This window comes from Leptosomus discolor, chromosome 2 (genome assembly GCF_034619465.1).
Source record: "Leptosomus discolor isolate bLepDis1 chromosome 2, bLepDis1.hap2, whole genome shotgun sequence".
Classification (NCBI taxonomy): Eukaryota; Metazoa; Chordata; class Aves; order Leptosomiformes; family Leptosomidae; genus Leptosomus; species Leptosomus discolor.
The window spans coordinates 41,673,338-41,696,101 of NC_141392.1; the positions used below are offsets into that span (position 1 = coordinate 41,673,338).

Genomic DNA, 22,764 nt, shown 5'->3' on the forward strand with positions numbered 1-22,764 from the left:
GCTTCTGAATGAATAACAACATTTGACAAAAATAACATGAGGCAGGCAGGAACCTTCAATCTCTGTACTATGGAGCAGATAAGTATTTTGAAATCAAAATTTACAATCAAAACCACAATTCTGAATGTTTGCATACACAAAACTATTGCAAAAATGTCAGAAGTACTGCTTTTCCAGTCTTTTTACGAAATCGTAGATAAAATACTTCTATTAGAATCTTACCTGTACTCGCTGAACATCTTCTATGCATTGTTTGTCTGTTTCTAGGACAGCAGATTTCAATTCTGAATTTGAAAAAGAGACATAGATTTTAAGTGCTTTATATAAAAAAAAATTCATTGATCTTTCAAAATACACATTAAGAATTAATGAAAAGAGGATGGAGTTAAAGAAAGTAAAAAGAAAACAAGGTTATCTGTCCCACTTTCCAAATTATCCATCTAAAATTAACTGAACAGGTTACATGTGTAAAAAAAAAAGCCAGCCTGATCTCAATTTGCAAAGTATGTATTATGACTCAATATTAAATGCTATCATGTCAAACCTGAAAGAATTGCATTTTGATTGTCAAAATTTCTGATTAAAAGAAAAATAGTTACTTATGGCTCTATTATACAAATTCCACAGAAGGTCAAGGGAAGATTCTCATGCTTGTTCTTCCCACTCAATCTCATTAAGAAGTATTTCTGTCCTTAAGGTCTGTGGATTGTGTCTGTTCACAAAAGGCCAAAAGAACCCGTGAGCAGAATGATGACTGTTGACAGCTATGTTGTCTTTTTCATATCCGCCACTGGCCCTCCTCTACCCTATAGTCAACATTCGAAATCTCCATGATGAGATAAATAGTGATACAGATCTAAACTCACATTTTAAAAGCATTCTTGAATGCAATTTGACTTTATTGCAAATACATTTTGAGAACTGTCAGTTAAATCATAGGTTTATTGTTCACTGTCTACGTCTTAGCCTTACAAAGAGATGGTTTGGGATGATACACTTATTTTGCAAGTGTAGTCAGAGCTTCCCAGAACTGGGGACATTCAAACTGAGGATACAAAATGAATTCATCACCTTTGTACTGAATTCCATATCCTCTCTTTTGGGTAAAGAGCCAGCATTAATTTGACTTTTGGAATTTTGACCATGTTACTCATTTACATCGAAAAATGAAATAGTAGTACTTCACTCTATATGTATCTTATTCAATTGTTTTCTACTTTAGAATAACTAATGAGGATTCTAATGACTATCTAAGCATTCCTTCCTTTAATTATTGTCTTTAAATGGAGAAAAATATTATTTGTTCCAGAATGATGGTTTTAAATGGAACCACAGATCTCCAACTGTCACCTTGACAATGAAAAACAAAATAGCAGTGGGAGTAAGAATCTTCATCTGTGCATTTTACCTGGAAAATGAGCATCAAAACATAAGACACCCCTGCAACTAGATTATCTTTTTTATTTTAAAACCTGGATAACAATTATTCTATCTACAAATACTAGTCTTTGTAGATCTCTGTTTTCATTAAAAAATTTCAAACAAAACCTAAGCACAAAAGAAATTACATTAAAATCTTGATTGTCCTGATATCTATTTCAGTGTACATTCCTGCATTGTCTCTACAGTTCTGTATTTTGATTGGCTGATGGATAAAAGAAATAAGAGATTTTGTGCTGGAAATGGCACAAGCACATTTAGGACCCTCAAGTCTTTCAGTAAGCCATTGCAGAGAATAACAAAGACTTATTTTTAATTGTATGGAAAAAAGAATCTTGTAGTTAAAGCACAGGGCTTGAATTAAAAGCTCTAATCTCCATTCTGACCTTCTTACACATTTCTTCTCTGACGTTAAAGAACCTCTCTGTGCCTCATTTTCCTTGCCTGATAGGAGACAACTAGAAAAAAAGAAAAAAAAAACAAACCAACCCCCCCCAAAAAACCCAGCAGCTGCACAGTGCAAAGAACTCTAACCAGCTTAGTAGCTACTGCTAATGATGCCTCTAACTGGTCATAGTCCAGTTCTGAACACAGAAGAAAAATAGAAGTATTTTTCTTATACCTGCCCAAAGAACATATGTGTCTCACATCCTTCTTTCATCTTTTAAGGATACCACTACACAGCAGGCAAATCTATTGGCCATTTGCAGGAATAGTGAAGTAGTTGTGGTTCAGAACCTCTGGATTCATAATTCCTAGACATTTCGCCCCCTCACAGCTTTCTGACAATCCCAGCTGTTGGGAGGCGAGACATACAAGGGGGAAGTTTCATTGCCAGTGTCAGTTACGCTGCAAGGCTACCCCTTGAAAATTAACTATCCTCAACCTTTGTAACTTCTTCAATTGTCTACTAAAAAGGCATTTCATGTCTCATTTGACAGAATTGTTCCCAGTCATGAGGATAGGTTGTCATTAACAGGAAATAACTCATCATCTCTCACTTTGTCAAGTTCCTAGTACGGTTGAATTGTACCTTGTTGCTGACTTTCAGTTAAGTCCATTTACTGAAGAAAATTCAGGATTATACTAATGAATTGGACACTCACTCTTTGTTGCATCCAAAATAACCCCACCAAAACCAGTGAATGACTGTTTTCTGGTAAAAGACACTAATATCTTCCAAAGGAAGTGAAGTGTATTATCATTTTTATACTAAGCAATTGTGAGATATTTATTTTAAAAATTATCTGGAAAAGAACATTTTTGACAAACCCTGCCTCAATTGATTTGCAAAACCTGGAAAGCTTCACTAATATTTGGGCATTGGTAATCTCCCCAGGGCCTATGTACATGATTTTAGATTTCTGTATGGTTGAAACTGCTCTCACCAGGTTTTATTCTTTGCTAATGTTCTAGCAGCAAAGACGTACAGACAGAGCTTAGAAAGTAATGCTTGCTGTTACGCAAATTGCCACAAACTACCTTGCTTATTCACAAGTTCTTAAAAAAACTAGGAACAGGCTGCTTCTATATATTTCTCAACATTTAACAATTTGATAGAATTGTCTAGTTTATTTTTACCTCAGACAGATTTTATTCTAAAAAGGGTTCTAAATACAAGCTGAGTTCAAGCTAATACGAGCAGGCAATTTAAGGCTGATTTGCCAAAATTCACCCAATACAATCTATTTGCAGGAAACTAATAGGGTTTTTTCTTTGTTTGGCAAAAAAAAAAAAAAAAAAAAAAAAAAAAGGCGCTGCCAAAACGAAATCCACAAAAAAAAAAAAGGGAAAAAAAAAGTTTCCTTCCCTTTAACCCAAACCAAACTTTTTTTTTCCCCCTTCATTTTTCATAAAACAAAGGAAATAAATATCATGACAATCCTAGTTTTGTTAAAGAGACTAACTTAGATTTCAGGGTGTAAGCCCACACAGATATTTAGTGTGTCAGGACCATTTCATTTGGCAAGAGAACTGGTATAATCTTTGAGCCTCTGCCCAGGTGGTTACAACAGTCACATGGGAGACAGGATGACTAGGCTTTAGTGCATGCTTACATTTTGCTATATGTTAAATGGAATAGTGTCATCAGCAAAGCACTAAAATAACTGAATTTCAAATACCTTGCTGTGTGTGATTCAGGCAATGGGCTGGGGCATGAGAGTGTAGAGTCAAACACCACAAAAAGTGACAGAAACAGATTGTGTCTATTCAAATAGAAAATTAGTGGCATACATATTGATCTTATTGGTGATATTTACTCATTTTGTCCAAAGCCTTTTCTGAATCCAGAACTGAAAAATATTTTTAGCATAAGTATTTGCTGACTTGAACCCAAATTCATATTAGGTGTTTCCAAACTTCATTTTTTTTATTAAGTAGCCAACTTAACAAACAAACAACAAAGCAAACTAAAAATGCCCCCAACCAACCTGACCAAAAAAAACCCAAAAAACCTATCCTCAACCACTCTAATAGAGTTTTCCTCACACTCAACAATGCTCTATATGATACTGAGCACACAGTAAAACTATTTAATACGCACTATATTAAACAGACAATTAACTACTTTGCTAATTTAGGAACAAATTACCCAAGACCTTGCAGAATTTCCTCTTGCCTTACTTAAAACTTGAAGGTCTGATACTGTCCTCATGTGTATAGTAAAAATGAAGACTTTACATACAAAAATATCATGCTACTTTCCTCTCCAGATCAATACTTTTGTCTGAAATTGACTTTTTTGTTTATAAACCATTGTCTCTAATGTTAATATTGTACCTGTTTAATCCATACAGCAATAATTATATAACAGCTACTCTGTACACAGTAATTTAAACCCTTTAAAAAATGCTTGCCCCCGCCACCTTTCAAAGGTGCATATATAAAAAATAATTTAGCTGAAAATCTTGGGGAAGATATTTATCTTAGGCTTCACATGAAACATCACTCACCTCCATGTTCTTCCACATGGCAAGCATGAGAGAAATCAAAAAAAAAAGTTAAATTATTTATTTATCTACCTGAATTGTATTGAGTACAGTTATATTTCCTTTTCCCTCCATGCCCTACACTGCAAACTCACACCAAAACCCAAAATTTCAATAATATTTTTAAAGTGTCAGCACCTCAGGTAAATTTTGAGAACCATTTATGTTACGTTTAGAAACAGTCACAATACACAATTTTCCATTTTACTTCTAATCATATTTTCTTAATATTTTTGCAGTTTTTGAGAGGGCAGTGGCTGAGATAAGGAACATAAAAGCACTGTACCATTCCATCCATGTAACGGGTATAATACTGAATAGAACAACATAGAATGGAAAAAAAACATGTATAAAATTAATATATTTAGAAATTATTAATATTATCCTCCTCGTAGAAATACTCTTCCAAATTGGCAAAAATCATAAAAATCTCTACATTTCCAAATATTTTATGTAATCAATGTTCTAGATATTAGAGCAACAAAACTGTTAAGGCTAAAACCTCAAAGTAAAACAATAAAATATTCACTCTCTTGTTTTTCCAGTGCAGAGTATGTTCATAAATACTCTGATCACACATCCATTAGCTAAATCTCCAAGTTGAGAAACACAACCTGTCCTCTCAGATTACATGGCAATGAATTTTACTAACACATATGACAGCACTTTCACTGAATATAGCATAAAATACTAGATCATTAGTCAAAAACTGGACTAGCCCAATGGTCCTGTACTGTAGTGTTCTGCACTCTCAATTGCATCTGTGAGATGGATGCAGAAATGTTTCCCTGACCACTAATAGAGCTGTTTTGGTAGAAGCCATAGCAGTATTGCATTTTTTTCTGGCATCATTTATTTCACTTGTGAACACTGGAATAAGTGACACCAGTAAAAGTGAAGTGTTGCCATAATAAATGGTGTCCATGCAAGGAATACTTTGCTCATGTTCCAGAGGAAGTAGTAAAGAAGTCTCAAAGAGAAACAAATCTGAAATTAACTCCTCTCAAATCCTACAAGCAATACAAAGAGATCTGTTGAAATAATGACTTAATACTTCAAATCTCAGAAATGAAAAAAAAAGGAGTGGTAGGAAATGGAAAATTTGAGAATACCCAGTGGCTCTCTATGGAGGTCATGGGGATGAATGCAGCCTAGAAGTGTTGAGAGCCATTGAACACTAATTAATGCAAAACTGAGCCTCCAAGAACCTATGGTATTTGCCCATGAGCACTACCAGCAGAAAACTAGTTTGAAATTCTCTTCTAAATTTCTTCGTCATCTGCAAGAGGGGTTTGTTTTGTTTGGTTTAATTCTCAGCTTAAATAAAGCTTTTAATGAGTACGCAGAAGATTTAAGAAATTTGGCTGGCAGAGTAACCTCACAAATTTTATGATAAACTGATTTGTAAACAAGACCTCAATTTATTTTTCAGATACACTTATTCCTACCTCTCTGTCAGCAGGGGACTGCTGAATCCGCAAAGGAATACCTTACACCACTCTAATAACTTTCAGTATACCACCAGTGGGCTTCTGAAGTTTTCCATATTTTTAAGAAGAGAAAAGTACCCATATTTCATGTCTCTGAAGGTATGTAAACTGGAAGAGAACAAAGGTCACAACACCTGGTAAAATCCATTAGTCAGCAGACGCCAGGTGCACATCTTGGTTGTTAACAAAAAGCATGCATTTTTTCTGAATATTTTTTATTAGATTCATACTAGCTAATATTATTTCTGATGCTAAGCCAAGATCTTCAAAATCAGGTATTTGTTAGAAGTTAAGATATTAAGTTTATATCTTGGATTCTAAAAGACAGCAGCTCTCCCCATGCCATACATGTATCTTGTCTGTGTCCAAGAACTATACCTTCTTCCGTACTTTTGAGTTTTTGTTCTTCATCTGGAGGTTTGGGTGGGGGCCACACAGAAGAAATTCTCCTTGGAAAGCTTCCTTCAACGTAATCCAATGAATGTGTGGGTTGGCTAACTGCAGCCCAAGTATAAAGCTGGTCTTGCTGTGGTTATTAAAAAAAAAAGTTGAGAAGTTCATATAGAAAGCTCAAAAATATCAAAGCTTTTGTTTCCAACACAAATAACTCAATATCCAACCCTATATCAAGGCAGACTTGTTTTTATGATCTTCATCTCACGACTTAACATAAATCTATACTAAAATAATTTAATGTTTCAGTTTATTAACTAAAAGATTAGATTTTCTGTGGTTATCTGCAGCACAATGAGATGTAAGAATCCAGTTCAGCACTTTTTTTGAGCATGAGGAACTCTTTGCCACTTCTTTCCTTAGAGAGATAACAGGTTCTGTCCATCATGACTGTACTACTTTACATATGGCTAGTTTATAGGTTAGAGAAAAATATTTCAGTCCACACACTATGTGATTTTTTACAACAAATGCACAAGCAAGGAAAAGAAGCAGGATTATTTCAGCATAAATATTTATTCTTTGCAACCCTGTCTGTCATTTACATTTCCATATTCATAGCAAGGCAGCTAAAAACGTGGGTTTGGTTTTAGAATTTTATTAAAAAAAAAAAAAAGCCAACAACTGGAAGTATTCTCAATCTTCTTGGCTCAAATCAGATTATATCCTTGTTACTCAATAGCTTTGAGTTTGATTCACCTATTAAAAGTAGGAGACATCCAGACTGTCTGATGAAAACTAGAGCAAACTTATGTTTTAAGCCAACAGAAAGGTTTGAGATGACCACAATTCAAGTAGTTATTTTTGTGACTCTCTGTATGGAACAACATGTGCACCTTGTGATTAAATATTTATAATGCTGTAAACTCTATAGAGATCAATCACAGCAACTGCATGACTATCCCATTAATGGATATTACGGAAATATGAAAACATTCTAGTATTAAAGTGGAAAGAAAAAATTAAGTCACAGGATGAAAATATAGTCATATCACACAGTAATATCTTCTTACAAAGACCATGTTCACTACACTTCATTCACATTATTGCCCTAGTAAAACATTAGTAATAGGTATTTGTCCTGCTGCATATTTCATTTTTATATTAAAACCTCCCTTTTTTTTTTTTAATTTTACACAGATACTAAACATTGAAGAGACACGCAGGTGGAAGAAAAAAAAATTAATACTTTTTTGGGGGATAAGCTTCTACTTGCCTAAAAATAAATTTTGATAAGGGTGATAAAATTCTATTGAGAACAAACTACTTAGACAAATGCTGATTATAAAATAAAAGGTTTAAGTTTACAGAGGGTACACTAAACAGTCAGGGCCAAAGGAAGCTCACTATATCTTCCCAGCATGAAAGGCATGGCAAAAATCCAGCCACATACACAGAACTTATATATAAAAAAATGGACAAAAATCTTAATAGGAAAAAAAAAAAATTCACATCAGGTTCTTTACACAGCACTGAACACTACGGTCGCCGGAAAGCCTATCCTTTTCCCATTACTATGCTACTGCATTTGAACATGCAAACAGGCTTGATTAATGCAGTTCTTTCAGTAACTTGATTTGTCTAGTTCCAGCTTTTTAGAGGATATGTATTTTTGGGTTTCTGAGAAGTTTCCAGTACTGTGAGAGTGAAATGGAGAGGGAGAGTCATACACCTACATATTGTGTAAAGAAAAAGAAAAGGCATTGGATTTTGTTATTTGTCTTGTTTCTGCTTCATCCAAATCTCAAAAACACATAGGAAAAATATGATTCAAGAAAGTCAGAGGCAAACCAGAATAAGTTTTTTTTTTTGTTGCGTTTTGTGTGGTGTGTTTTTTGTTGGTTTTTTTTTGTTTGTTTTTTTTTGTGGGTTTTTTGGTTGGTTTTTTTTTTTTTTTTTTTTTTTTTTTTTTTTACACACTCTACTACCTTACATAGTCCAGGGAACACAGGGAAGAACAAACTACAGAGGGTTAGCTGGGCAAGCACAGTTAGCTTTCAACAGCATTACATGTAGGGTTATAGGGCAATAAAACAGAAGACAACAGGCTGTAGATAATATTAATGCAGCATGAATGAGGAAGGCAAACAGTTAAACTGTTCCTGGATATGATATTTTACCATACCAGTTCCTGAAAGATATAGTACAATCATTTCGCAACAAATTTTTGAAGTATGATTAGTCTCCATGAATTAAGATGTATTAAAAGAAACATGGTGTGTCTTAGAATTATTGTACAGATGGGATACATTATGAGGGTAATAAAATATGAAGCACGTATGTTTTTGCTGATAGAATTTACAGCATATAAACTATGAACTGTTATAAATTAAGACATGGCACAACTCCATAACACACTTCTAACCCAGCATGGGAGGTTTCTTTGTAAGTATAAACTACAGTATTTTTTGGTTTGTGTTGCTTTTTGTTTTGAGATTCTTCTCATTCACTATTTAACATAGAGAAGGATGATGGAATAGACTCATTATGTAACAGAAATTTACAGAGGTAAATGTAAACTTGCAAAAATGCCTTGAAGGCACTACAGCCAAAATGTATCCGTGTTCAAAATATAAACAAAGTATATAAACATATAAACTAAGTATGTAACAACAGCTACGTTCAGATTACTTGCAAACTCATAAACATAATTTAAAATATGAAAAACAGTCATGACAGAAAGGTAGACGAAGGTCTGGAATTCAAGTTGATAGTCCATAAAGTACACTTAAAATGGGAAGAGATAAACCTTGTCTCCACTTTTGTGCCCTTCAAAAGAGATGAATCATTTGTATATCCTAATTCCTACTCATTCAAGCTACTGTCCAAAACCTAATCCTCTTTACCTTTTGTCTTTAGCTCCTTGTCAGTTAATACACTAACCCATCTCATTTATCCATTTCCAAATCTGATAAAGCCATAAATGTGCATCGTTATTAGAACATTTTGAAGAAACATATATGCAGCCAATTCTAGAATGCTGAAGTACTACTCAGGAAAAAGAAACAAAATAATCCAAATTAAAAAGTCCAGATTTGCTTTTATCGTTAGTAATTGTAACACAAGCATCCATGAACCTGGATTTCCACATCCAAATTTCTCCTTTAACCATTTCAGAGACAATTTTTACTAGATATCATTGTCAGTACAGCCAGTGAATACTCTTACCGTTATCAAGCTTTGAAGACATCTAGAATTTCCACTTCATCTTGCTCAGATTCCACTATTTAATTATTAAAGCTCTTCTTTTTGGGGACAAAAAAAAAAAAAAAAAAAAATCCCTGTAATGAATGATCCCAGTCTTATTTTTCAACTCATTTCTGGGCAGACACTGAAAGCTTAAAGCTGTCTGAATCCAGCACACTAAACATGATGTCAAGAAGAGTTCTTGTTTCCATACATCCTTACACAGCACTTTCCACTGGTTCTTAAAACTGCAGCTCATTCGCACATGGGTGAGGCAAACTGCCTGCAGGATCTGATGGTACCTAATCAATAGACATTTCATCACTTATAGATACTAGAGTTTAGAATAGAGTCACAGGGAGTCAGGTCTGCAGTTTAACTCACTGTCTTCCCATCCAGCGCTCAGTAAGTACAAAGAATGCCTTTTTGGAACAAATTTTCATTCTCAGGTACCAAAGTGTTACATTCATAATATATTAAATATTATGTTCCTTTGCTGCTTGAGATAAAGGTATGCTTTCCTGCTAATCTTTAAAGATGGAAGCCAATGTTGTAAGCTACTCAAAGTAAGGGCCTCTTGCAAATGGCATATAGAAAGAGGCTGGTGGATCCAACCATGAGCTAGGCCTACAGCAAACATCAGAAGGCATGTTGGTGGACCTTGAGCTTCCAGAAAAGGGGTCATACAATTTTCGCATAGAGATATGAGGTTTGTTCCCCTGAACACAGGCTGAATTAGAGACTAGTACGTCCCCCACTGTAGGGATATTATATCCAACCTTCAACCTCTGCTTTTGGCAGCTGTGTTGCTCCTGGAGATATGCAGGTAATACAACCTTCTGTTCAACGCCACTTCAGTTTTTAATCAACTGTTTACCTCCTTCCAGCTTAAAGGACAAAGATAGCCATTGTGAGAAATGCTTAAGAAAGGTAGAAAAGATGAAGTTGAAACAGCAATAAATATATACACATCTGTCCAAACTGGTCACAAAAGCATGAATTAGCAATGTGGGAATCAAGGGGAAAAAATCTGACCAGAAGTATTTTGACAATTCTCAAGGAAAAAAAATACAGTCAGATCACACATGGTGAGATGGGAAAGGTGGGGCAGTACAGAAGCACACTGCCATCAGGAGTAGCCTCTGCTCTTCAGCTCAGCACAGAAATAGATGGGGGAAGGACTTAGCAGTACCTCTAAACTTTCTTACACCAGGTTGAGTTGGTACTAATTTCCCTGATGGCTCCTGTGTTAAGCCGTTATGGAATTGGACCATATCTTGCAGGGCACTTATTTTCAAATAGAAAACTTGAACAACATTTCACTAGAACCGCAAACATTCAAAGTTATCCTAAAGAGAGGCAGGCAGAAGGATTGACATGTCCACAGACAGGTATAAATGGGCCAGGAGTAAACACAGAGTGATAGTTATATGAAGGTTCCTAATCATCAAATCAGTCTGGACGTGGTCAGCCTTCCAATGGAAAGAGCTGAAGGAGTGGGGAGAGTAAAAAGTACAACTGCATTTAAGATGGAGCTAGAGAAACTCAGAGGAATTACATTTTATGGTACTTGGGATAAGCAGGGGCCAAACTCCATGACTTGGAAGGTGTTTTCCAGGCTAAGAGCTACAAAGAGTTTTTTCCACATATGTGTATAACTAACTGCTTGTCATTTAGACTATTTCAAGTGCGTGAAAGGAATTTGTTTTCCCCATTCAGGAAGCTTAATCATTCTAATACACTAAATATGCAACCTCTAAAATGAAAGAAAGCCAACTGCATGTTCTCACTGCGCATAAATAGTTAATTGGACGAGCAAGGTTTTAGTTCAAGAAAGTACCTCAAAATGCTCTTAGCAGGAGACTGCTTTATTTTAAGCAGCTTTTAAAATAAAGAAATCAATACTACCAAGAATAGGGAAAGTGGTTTACTTTTTGAGGAGAGGTTCAGGAACAAAGCTCTGACTGACCACTGACAGAACCAGAGCATTCATTAAACATGGCCCTCGGCTTGTACTACCTTTGGCTGTAGTAGCAAGAACAGATGCCTTCCAAGGCTGAAAAACAACAAGTCAGTCATAATACTGTAATGTACGGCTGAAGTAGCACTTTATTCTCATGAACTAAATTTGATGCATGAGCATTTTCATTGAGGTTTTTTTTTTTCTTTTCAGAAAACTAGTGTGCCTCAACAGTTAATTTAAAATCACTTAAAGTGTCAAAAAAGCATGAAACATTTATTTCCCATGAAATGATTTCAACCTCCTCAACAAAACAGAACAAACTTGCTTGATCCCATCAAACTTTGCTTAGGATTCAACATCATATCCTGAGCATATGACAGGCCAAGAGAGCCAATAGCTCTGTACTTAGGGCCCTCATGGGGAAAGGAAGTCAGGAAACTAAATTCCAGATTTCCATATCTATTCTCATTCTCTTCAAGAGTTATTGTCTTGTTCTTCCTAACCCCCAATAACTTCTACATCTAATATAGTTGAATAGGTTGAACCGGTGAGTTTACAACAAACATTCCTTGGAAGAGGGAATAGTGGCTAGCCTTCTATGAAACAGAAGAACCTCAAGATCTAGCCTCTTTGCACATCTGACTTGAACTCCCACTTGGAAGACCATGTCCCAAGACCACTAGGATATCAGCTGTTACTTAGACCACCTGAAGGTCTGTCCTTTCACATTCACTTTCTCCAGAAATTCTAAGCTGAGGCAAGGAGATTCTCCCTCAGGAGTTCACTTACACTGACACAGTTCTGCAATAAGTTTGGATTTTCCAAAGAAATCTGCTTCATTAGAAATATCCTTTCGTATCTCTTCCATCTGAAAAGGTTATTATTATTACTGTGGGAACTTCCCCTTGAAAACAGAGACATGCAATACACACAAACTCAATCCTCACTGTATTCTCAACTCCAAGCTAGAAAAAAAGACATTGTGTTATGACTGTAATTCTTAAAGTAAACTATGTACAGAAAGTCATAAAATATAAAAATCTCATAAAGTGATAGGGTGACCACCACCTACACACAATGATTTTTAAAATTTAAAACTTAACATCTAGTATGTGCCTCTTGAAGCAGTTCTTCAGAGTAACAAGCAGTTAAGCAATGTTCTTTGGAAAAAGAAGCATGAAAGCTTAGCAACATCCTGCATATAAAATATCTCGATTTAAAGTTTATACAGTAGCATCACCACAAGTGGAAAGGAGAAAGAAAAAGAAAAAAGAAAAAGAGAAGGCTAGAAGACTGCAGGGCCAAATGTAGCAACTATTAAATAAATATGCAATTAAAGTTTAAAAAAAGGAAGCAGGGAAACAGCATAACAGAAATACTTCAGCCTGGTGATCATCCAACTGTTTCCATTTTACTACTCTAGGGAATATTCAGCATGGCTCACCCCAAAAGACAGTCACAAACTGTGATTGGGCAATGGAAAAGGAAGGGGAGATGTGGGGGCTTTGATTTAGCCAAACTCCACTGCCATGGTAACCTACATGACAAACAAGGATTAAAACAGCAGATAAACCATCTGTTTTCTCTGATCTATTCCACAGTTTTCACTTGTTAACTTCTAAAGTCTTAATTGCTACTGACCCCCAAGATACTGCCATGACGAATTTTATAAAATGAGACTACATTCAGTCTTACACATTTTACTCCCAAGGATTGAAAGTATGTTCAAAGAAATGCTGCATTATTGCCAGCTTTGTGCTGCAGTTTGGAAGAGAAGTTGTCCTAGCTGAAGTCAGTTCTTGGGAAAGTTGCTCTTTGGAAAATGATCACTGGTATTTTGGTTCCCTGACTTCTGAGAAAGGAGTCTGTCAGCAATCTGTTTAACTATTAATTTTCAGACTGGTGTAAACAATGCAAATATGTTAAAATTCAGTAAAGTCTTCATCTTGCTTCTCCTCTTCTATCTGATCTGCAAAGTCTCACCATCTGCTGTTACTCAGCAGAAAGAAAGCAGTGTCTTTATTTCCTTAAAAAGTATTTGTACCACCACAGATGGGCAGGAGACAATAGGGAAACAGCCATTTTTATAGCATTTCCCATTTATGCTCTCTGTCTCTTTGCTTCCTTGTGGAAGCATTATTTCAGAAACAGATGACAATCTAATTAGGCATCATAACTATGAATCGCACAAGGGGCAGTCCCTATCCAAAACTGTCAGACATGCCTAGGTATAGAATCTCATTATAACACAGTAAAGAAGGACACACTCCAGATGTCCCGCTAGCTCTTTCATCACAGAATATGCTGAAATAATTTATAAATCAAGAAGGCATTAACAGCAGTACCCAATACAGTAAACAGCATTCAATAAAAGTACTGAAAAAGATGTAAAGAGAACTAGCCCAATCAAAATGACAGAAGAAATAAAGAAAGATTAAAGCTTAGCATGCTTTTCAGACATATATAGAAGAAGATTTTGCTGGTTGGTGGCACATGAAAAAAGTAGTTGTTGGACCCTTCAGTGTGCAATAGAGATTACGTTCCCCAAACAGAGAATGTAGTATAGATACAAAGGTAAGAGATTTTCTTCTCAAAAGCTCTTATAAAATGATAGTAGAAAGCCTCTACCACAGAATCATTTTGGTTTTCACTGAGAATTTAAGTGTTTTAAACCTAATGTTCAGAAAAAACACAGAAAACTACTCTGAAAGCTTTCCAGAAAAAAAAAAAAAAAACAGAAATCTGCTATGAAAGGAAAAAAATGCCCACAATATAAGACTGCACAGTGTGAACTGGAAAATATGGAATGGGAAGTCATAATTAGGGATGACTAGACATCCACAATGTGTAGTAATTGCAGCAACTGGATAAAATGTAAACACCAAGCACAGTCAATATTTCTTAGTAGTACAGTAAAGTTGCCTTGTTTTGATAGGAAAATGCCAGCTTCTTTTACTGGTGTATGAACAGTTTAAATTCTAATGCAAATGTGTATAATTTATACACATTGCTGATGGCTCATCATAGATACCCATCTTCTACCTTCTGTGATACATCATTAAAAGAGGAGCTAAGCAGATGAGATCTCTAATTGCTGAGAATTGTGATCCTCCAACCGGTGACTGTAAAACTTGCCTGCTGTTACATTCTTAACAAGGATGCAGTGTTTAGCCTTGTGTTTATTTTACTATAATAGCATAATATTATGAGGTAGCATGTTAAAAAGGCCAGGACTACACTTGCACTACAGAAATATGAGTATTTAATAATATGACACAGTCATTTGGGACTGACAGTTTTTCACAAAGCATTGATTTCTTACATACCATCCAGTCAGAGGATATTTTATTTTAATTTGAAACTTTAGAAGTCCTTTTAAACAAGTCACAAATGTTAAAAAGGGAATCATTTAAAAGAAAAGCAGGCAATAGTTATTAAAAGGCAAGCTATTTTTCAGAGAACATTCTTTGAACAGGTTTTTGCTAATCTATCTTTCTATAAGTTGCACATTTACTTTCTTGGCCATTTTTAAAAATTAATTTATTTTTAAAAACTCCTTTTTTTTCCTTTCATAAAATACTAGCAGAAAAATGAAAGGCTGTAAAGATAGCCTGACAAGTAAGAAGTCGTGAAATCTATGCAGTAATAATTAGCAGCCTCTCCAAGAGACAGGAAACTAGCAAAAAGGCATTGTATTTCTAGACAGAGAATCTGCCATTGTACATTTACTTACTCTTCAAGATACTCTTTACGTTATAAGAGGAGTAGGTAGGAAGAGCTACAGCAAAAGTTTCCACTGCTTCTCAACAGCAAACATCTTAAAAAATCCCAACCCTGTCTATTTCTGTTACTTTTAAAGCTCTGTCCAACTTTTATTTTTCAGACTAATCTTTTGTTCTGGGCATTTGCCACAATCTGTTTTGAAAGAAATAATTGATAAAATGGGCCAAGATAGAACATGAAAGTTTCCTTGTAACTTCTGAAAACAGTTTTAAAGTTTTTATCCTTTGTGCTACGACTTGAAACTTGACAAAATGTTCAGAGATACTTCAGGAACATGTCATTTCAAATCATCACTAAAATCTATCCAAAATCTGACAAAGTTATAAGCCTCTGAAAACCGGACACCATTCCCAGCATAAATGTGACGACAGCTGCTAGTTCTCTGAAGATTTATGTTTTCATTGGGTATTTGTTGGTCCTTCATGTTTGCCATATACTAACAAAGGAGTAAGCATCACGTCCACAATGTGTAACCTACACCAGAAATACAAGTGCTAAGGATTTAATTTAAGCTGGCTTCCAGGAGTCATTATAATACTAGCCCAAGAAACTAAGAGCTGTGAAAGTTGTCTTTACTCCTAATGCACTGCCTAATTGCAGTCAGAGACTGTGAACAAGAAAGAAAAGTGGTCCAATGAGAAAAGGAAAAGAGGTTGTGTACAATTATTTAATGCTGTGAGGCAGAGGCCCACACTGAAGCCTGGAATACCTTGGGAGAAAGAAAAAAACAACAACCCAGATCTCTTGCGTGTAACAAAACAGACACAACATTTAGATACACAATTGTAAGACAGGGAGAACTAGAGGTGGTCACTGGGCACGAGTAATAAAGAAGATGAGAACATAATCAGTTTGCGATTGCACACATTTCAAGACAGAAGAGTACAGCATTAGCTACGTTAAGTTAAATTCACTGGAGCACATCCAGAAAAGGAGATCAGAGTGAGAGAATAGGACTTTTAAAAAATCTGGTTATATCCATTTCAAGCCATGATCAGAGTAAAAAAAATTACTGAATTATTTTCATAAACTGTAACCTAACATCTTCAAAAAAACCAAAAATCTCTGGGACCAAACTTAAGCAAAAGGGGAATAATGGATTTTATTCAACATAAAAAAGTAGTAAGTTAAAGCTCAGAAATAGGTGGGATGAGTCTCAAAGGGAGGAAAGGGAGGATTCAAGGAAGGACTTCAGTGGAAAAAGGTTGGCAATTCTGAAAAAACAAAACAGACTTTTTGAGAATCGGATTAAGATAAAAATCAAAACAGACAGATGAATAACATTAAGGAACAAGCAAGCACCAGAGCTGGAAGTAGCAGGGAGGAAAGACAACAAGGTGGCAGACAAACCTGTATGGGACCAGGACAGGGTTACAGAAGCTTTGCTGATAGCAGTTTCAGCTGAGTGAACAGGACACCAGTCAACCTGTAGGCAATCCAGAATTGAACTGGAGGCATATCTGATGAATCAGAGATGGAAGAAGAATATAGGACTGGCTTTGCTCCTGGTTTTGCTCCTGGTTTTGCAGTAAGGTCAAAGATGATGTATCTCCCAAGTCTAGATCAGTGAAACTTAAGTATTAATTAAGGCTAGTCTAATTTCTCTGTCTTTGAAATCAATTATTAGATCAACATTAAAATCCTGATCTAATGAATTAAAAAAAAAAAAAAAAAAAGAAAATTACAGACATGGAGAGACATGCAAGAGGAGACAGGAGTCATAGATCTTACACATCCTTTTTAAAGTGCTGTACAGCATCACCGTAAGTTTTTTCACACTAATTATTTTTTCATTTCCTTACATAACTATTCTCATTTATTTTCTGTAAGATATTTTATTTACTCAATCTAAGAAGAAAAATCAGCTAGAAGAAGCCCAATTTTGAAGTTCTCAGACACTAGAATTTATACTGCAAGCTCTAAACATTTTCACCCTTGTAGGGCACATAATGAATAAACAGGTAGGTGTTCCTGTACTGTGGTCACCAAGGATAAAGCAGAAACTTATTCCCAAACCCAATAGTAGCAGTTCTTGTCTTTGTGCCATGAGAAATTCAGATGCTGAGATCCTAGTGCTCGAGACAGATATACGCTCCTTTGATGGAGGATGCACTACTAGTTGCATACACATATGCAGGGCTTTACACTACTTTTGACACTGTTTTGCAGGAGCACAATCTATTTAGGGGACTTATACAGAAAAACAGTAACACAGCACTTGTGACTTACTGATAGTCCAATTCAAATTAAGGTCACTGCTGAGCCAGCAACATCTTAAATTGCTGAATTTGACACACTGTTCACATGGCACTAGGCTAGGCTGCTGTTTCTTTTCAGAAACGGTCAATGAAACATAACTAGAATAATTCTCTTACTCAGACAAAGCAGCGTATACTGGTTAAAAAAAAAAAAAAAAAAGTCCCTTCAGCTTCTTTCCAAACTTTTAATTTGATAAAATCTGTTTGTAAGTGCGGAGAAACTTTTTTTAAAAAGAATATTGTATTCAATATTCTAAAGAAGAGATTAAAGAGAGAGTGCAGAGAAGGGCAACAAGGATGCTGAAAGGCCTAGAGAGTAAGCCTTATGAAGAGCAGCTGAGGGAACTGGGGCTATTTAGTCTTACGAAAAGGAGGCTGAGGGGAGACCGTATTGCTCTCTACAACTACCTGAGAGAACATTGTAGAGAGGCAGGTGCTGGTCACTTCTCACAAGTAATTAATGATAGAACAAGAGGGAATTGGCTCAAGCTGCACCAGAGTAGGTTTAGGCTAGACATTAGGAAAAAATTTTTCACTGAAAGGGTTGTCAGACATTGGAACAGGCTGCCCAGGGAGGTGGTTGAGTCACCATCCCTTAATGTGCTTAAAGGCCGTTTAGATGTGGTGCTTGGTCATATGGTTTAAGGGTGTACTTGGCAGAGTAGGGTTGATGGCTGGACTTGGTGATCTCAAAGGTCTTTTCCAACCTGAACGATTCTATGATTCTATTAGCTGAATACACGGTAAAACCAGGAGAACTGAAAACATTGCCAGACTCTTTCAAACAACCTGAAAAATAAGCAATGTGCCTTTTCCAGACAAATTTATTCCACACACTTTCCCTTTACCAGTTCTGTTAAACTATTCTTCAGGAAAGCTGAGAAAGATTTAAAGAGTTACGAAGACTCTTGTTCTCTCATATCTATGCCAATCATTTTTTGAGTATTTCTATCCAAGCATCAGCTTAATCTGTAGAATAGGGATGATCATCACTATACCAGTAAGGTATTGAGTAGATTAGCTAATATTTGTACATTATTTTGAAGTTAATTAGTGAAGAGAAAAACCTTGATTGCCTTCTGTCACATAAAACTGTACAAAGCGGCAAAAATAAATTTTAATGGCAAGGATCATAAAAATAAGTTCACTGTAAAACTTCATGGGTTATACAGTATCATACAATAGAAAGACATCCTAACGTTAAATTCATTATCCAAGAGGAAGGAAAAGTATGTTAGCCACAGTCTACACCAGAGTTTTGTAACAGTATGCAAGCATCACCAATAACAGCACTCCGGTCAGATAGCCCAAAGGCACAGATAACACTGTAGCTGGAATGGCAGCAAATTTGCACTAATCCTTGCACTATTTTGTATCAAAAGTCTTTTCAGGGGGAAAAATTATCTAGCAGAGACATCCCATTCAGGTTCTGAAAAGTTCTGCAAAATGCTGTTTTCTGTTCATCCTTTAATTTATATTTTTGGTGAAGCAGCTATTGGATTGAAATGTTGGTAGCCCTATAGAGAGTTTTGATTCAAAAAAAAGACTCACTGAAAACAACAGATAAAGAACAGTATAGCAGACTAAGTTGAGTTAATGAGATAAAAAGTTAAGAAGTCATGGGAGAACCTTCTAAAACTTATGCTTACCTGAGTACAAAAGAGTACACATGTGAGGTCAGAAAAATAGCTCTCATAAAGGCAATTTTCATTAAAAGGACTAACACAATTCTCTGAGGACTGATGAGCCACTGATAAATCATGTCCCGTCTGGCAAAACAGACAGAAGATAACTTTTTCAGTACTTACATCAAATGTGGGTGTGCTTTGCTGGGCACTCTGATTACATGGTTCTCTGAAGCAGTCGGTGAATGGAAGCAAAAGACCCATTGCAATAATGCGAGAACATAGCTTTTCTGCTTCTTCTTGTGGTGCATTTTCCTGCTGGCTGAAAAGCTTTTCCAGCAGAGTTCGACCTGCCAAGGTGATGACACAGATCAATAAGAATTTGTAGCTGTCTATGGGACACAAAGTTTAAGGCATTACAGTGTGTACTAAAGACCTCAACTATCAGAAGTAAAAAAACTAAATAAAAAAAGAATTCTTGATAAAAGTATCTGATAAGTCTTTATCATAAAATATTTCTATATAATATTTTAAACTGACCTGTGACCTGGTTAATTAGAATATTCAAGAAAATGTACATTGTGTTGCTGCACTGCAGAGTAGGAACAAAACCCATGATATGCTATTGTAACATCAATTTCCTATTTATTTGTATTATACAGTTGTCCTGATGGGAAAACAGTGTTGTTATCAAGAAATCAATTAACTTTTTCCAAGGGTGTTACACAAAGTTATTACAGAATCAAGTCTCTCAACTCTTGGAACGAGTCTTTGTTTTTTTCAATCATAAAATGATCAAAGTCTTTAAGAAACTGTGCTCAATTTCTTTGGAGAAACTCTCAATAAAATAGTGACAAAACAACCTGCTCACTATTCTGTTTAAAATTGTATTTAATACAGCTTCAGAGCAGCAGAGTGCTGCAAACTGAAATGCAGTGCCACAAGCAGCAATTCAGAGAAGTAAAACTTCTGAAGAGCGAGAAGAGACTTATTCCAATGATAGGGCCAGATTTCATGATCAAAGCATTTTCTTTGTTATCTCACCAGAGCATGGAAGGAGGGCATATGTTATAAAGTATATTATGGGAGGCAATGTTAGAGGTTTGAAAGACCGTTATGCTGTGTGTAGTTAGCCAGAAAGAGACTACAAAAGTTAGTTATATATGCCAGCTGCAGTAAAATCTACATTGTAAGAATGTTAAAGTGCTTGATTAAGCTCTAAAATCTCAAAAGATGCCAGAAGTTCAGATTTACAGGGTATAAATAAAGAGGTGAAATAGATCTCTTGGAAGCAAAAAGATAGAGTAATAAAGTTAATTTCACATTTTAGTATGAACTAGCTGTGAATACAATTTGTACCTAAATCAGTTTCTATAGTCTGTTTTTTCCACCCACTCACTGGAAGTCAAAGGTGTTTTCCAGAAAAAATATACTTCATTAAGAAAACATTTGTGTCATTTGAAATATTATTAATATTACAATAATAAATACCACTTTTTTAAATACAAATGAAAGATTTGACTGTTGATTTTATTCAAAATGTAAAATTTCCCAGGCTTTCCGAACATATTAAAAAGATTTTTCTTTGAAAGATCTGGATGCAATTTAAAAAGGATATTGTAAGTTAGGCCAAAGTTTCTGTAGTCTTTTAAATTTGTGTGGCAATACAGCCTAAAATAAACAATACATTAAAATGTTAGAAGTTATTTCTAGGATTTTCCTCTCCAATCTAAAGTTCTGACAACTCTGAATTATTAGTCCAGGCTTCCTATCCTTTTATTAGACACAATATAGTACATTCAAGAGGATAAGTTAGGAGATAAACTTGTAGGATACACAAGTTTTGATATGTGTGCTGATTAGTTTGCCTCTGTTCTTTAGTTTCACCACCTATTAGGTGACACTAACATAATTGCTTATTCAACATACCCCTCTATTTAGCTAAAGATACAGATCAGTTGTTAAATCTTCAAAGTCATTTATTAATTGAAGATGGGCTTTCTTACTGACTGATATGTGATTGTGACTGATTTTTAATAACAATTTACCCACAGTTGCAGCAATGTGCAGCAATGTACAGCAATCCCCTACATGAAGAAACCCCTACTGTGAAACCACAGAAGTGAAGCACAAATAGGGAGCTATCTGATGACAGATGTTCTTGTGATTTGTTTTAGTAATTTTCCTTCGGGGTCATAGTTGCCAAGCTAATGATGCTGTAAAAGACCACTAAAAAAAACATAGCTACTGTCCTCTTACTGCAATAAAAGGATTCACCTTGCTACAATACTGAGGTTAAGCTCTCTAAGCAAGTTTTAGAAAAGAGTAAGAGTTCAAGGCTGGCATCACATGGGCACCAAGCACAAATAGGTAGCATTTCTACTAGCATTTCTGGGGCAAAGCACATCATTTTGCCATATCACTGCCTTATATCACTAAGTAAAGTTCAAAAACTTGGAAAATTGTCTGATTAGACGAGATACTGCAAAATGATGCGGATGAATGGGGAAGTCAATGCTCTACACATGTAAAATGCACAGAAGAAAAAAAATAATGATAAAAACTACACCAGAGGAAGAGCACTCTGTACACACTCAAAAAATAGGTCTATGCAAGCAAACTACATTATTTCTTTGTGCTATATCAAATATTTAAATAGTATCCCTGACTTTTGAATATCAGACTTGATGTATCTATTGGGTTTTTGTCTGGATGTTTCAACATTTAAATAATCTCTTTGTGTTTAGAGAGTCTTCTCCTGCACATTCAGAGGCACAATAGCCTTCTGCCTTCCCCTCTTCCCTTTTGCTTTAACCTAATAAAGGGGAATAATATCCATAAATCACAAAATAGGAAATTAGGCTTTTTGTTGGGTTTGGTTTGGTTTTTTTTTCCTTAATCCAGGCTGTCCAGGGAGGTCGTGGAGTCTCCTTCCCTGGAGATACTCAAAACCCGTCTGGAGGTGAATGTGGTTTAGCAGCAGGGTTGGACTAGATGATCTCCAGAGGTCCCTTCCAACTCCTACCGTTCCATGATTCTGTGACTCATTTGCTAATTTTTGTAGCACTTCCTAACAGTCTTGCCCAAGATCAAATACTTTGCTCAGAATCTTGGTTTCCATTGAGTTACAGTTTAATTTGTATAATGGTTATTAACTGTCATTGCTTATTTGAATGTCTAAACATACTTTAGCATTCAGACAATATCGAATAAGTATATAGGTAAAAAACGTCACTAATGAACTTAAATTCTCTTACTGTACTCAGTGCTATTTATGCCATTTTGTCCACCTGAACCTGAAGCATTCTCTCCAGTGTATTAGTAGTCTTAGAATAAATGGGGTAGTAAATTTTTTTAAATTATATTAGGTAATACTTTTTAACTTAAAAGAATCAATATTTAACTCAAACCAACCTGAGCATTATTAATCTGTCCTTTGCATTAAATATATGTTAAGTCAAAAAATTAAAGGTTCTCAACACAAAGGTAATAATGTTCAGATAAAACTATGCTCTAACACAGCTTGTGTGTTCCTTACAATTGCTATGGAAACCTGAGGACAGAAATTTGAATTAC

The 22,764-nt window shown here is 35.4% G+C and overlaps 1 protein-coding gene across 1 annotated transcript in view; it reads right to left on the reverse strand.

The window, feature by feature from the left end:
• The window catches only part of FMN2 (formin 2), a 160,531-nt gene that overhangs the window by 121,676 nt on the left and 16,091 nt on the right, over window positions 1–22,764 (reverse strand). The window contains exons 2-4 of the mRNA XM_086460400.1: window positions 19,372–19,538; window positions 6,299–6,446; window positions 229–284 (exon numbers count right to left, since the gene is read on the reverse strand). Coding sequence (XP_086316526.1) covers window positions 229–284; window positions 6,299–6,446; window positions 19,372–19,538 — 371 coding nt within the window. The remainder of the gene's footprint in view (window positions 1–228; window positions 285–6,298; window positions 6,447–19,371; window positions 19,539–22,764) is intronic.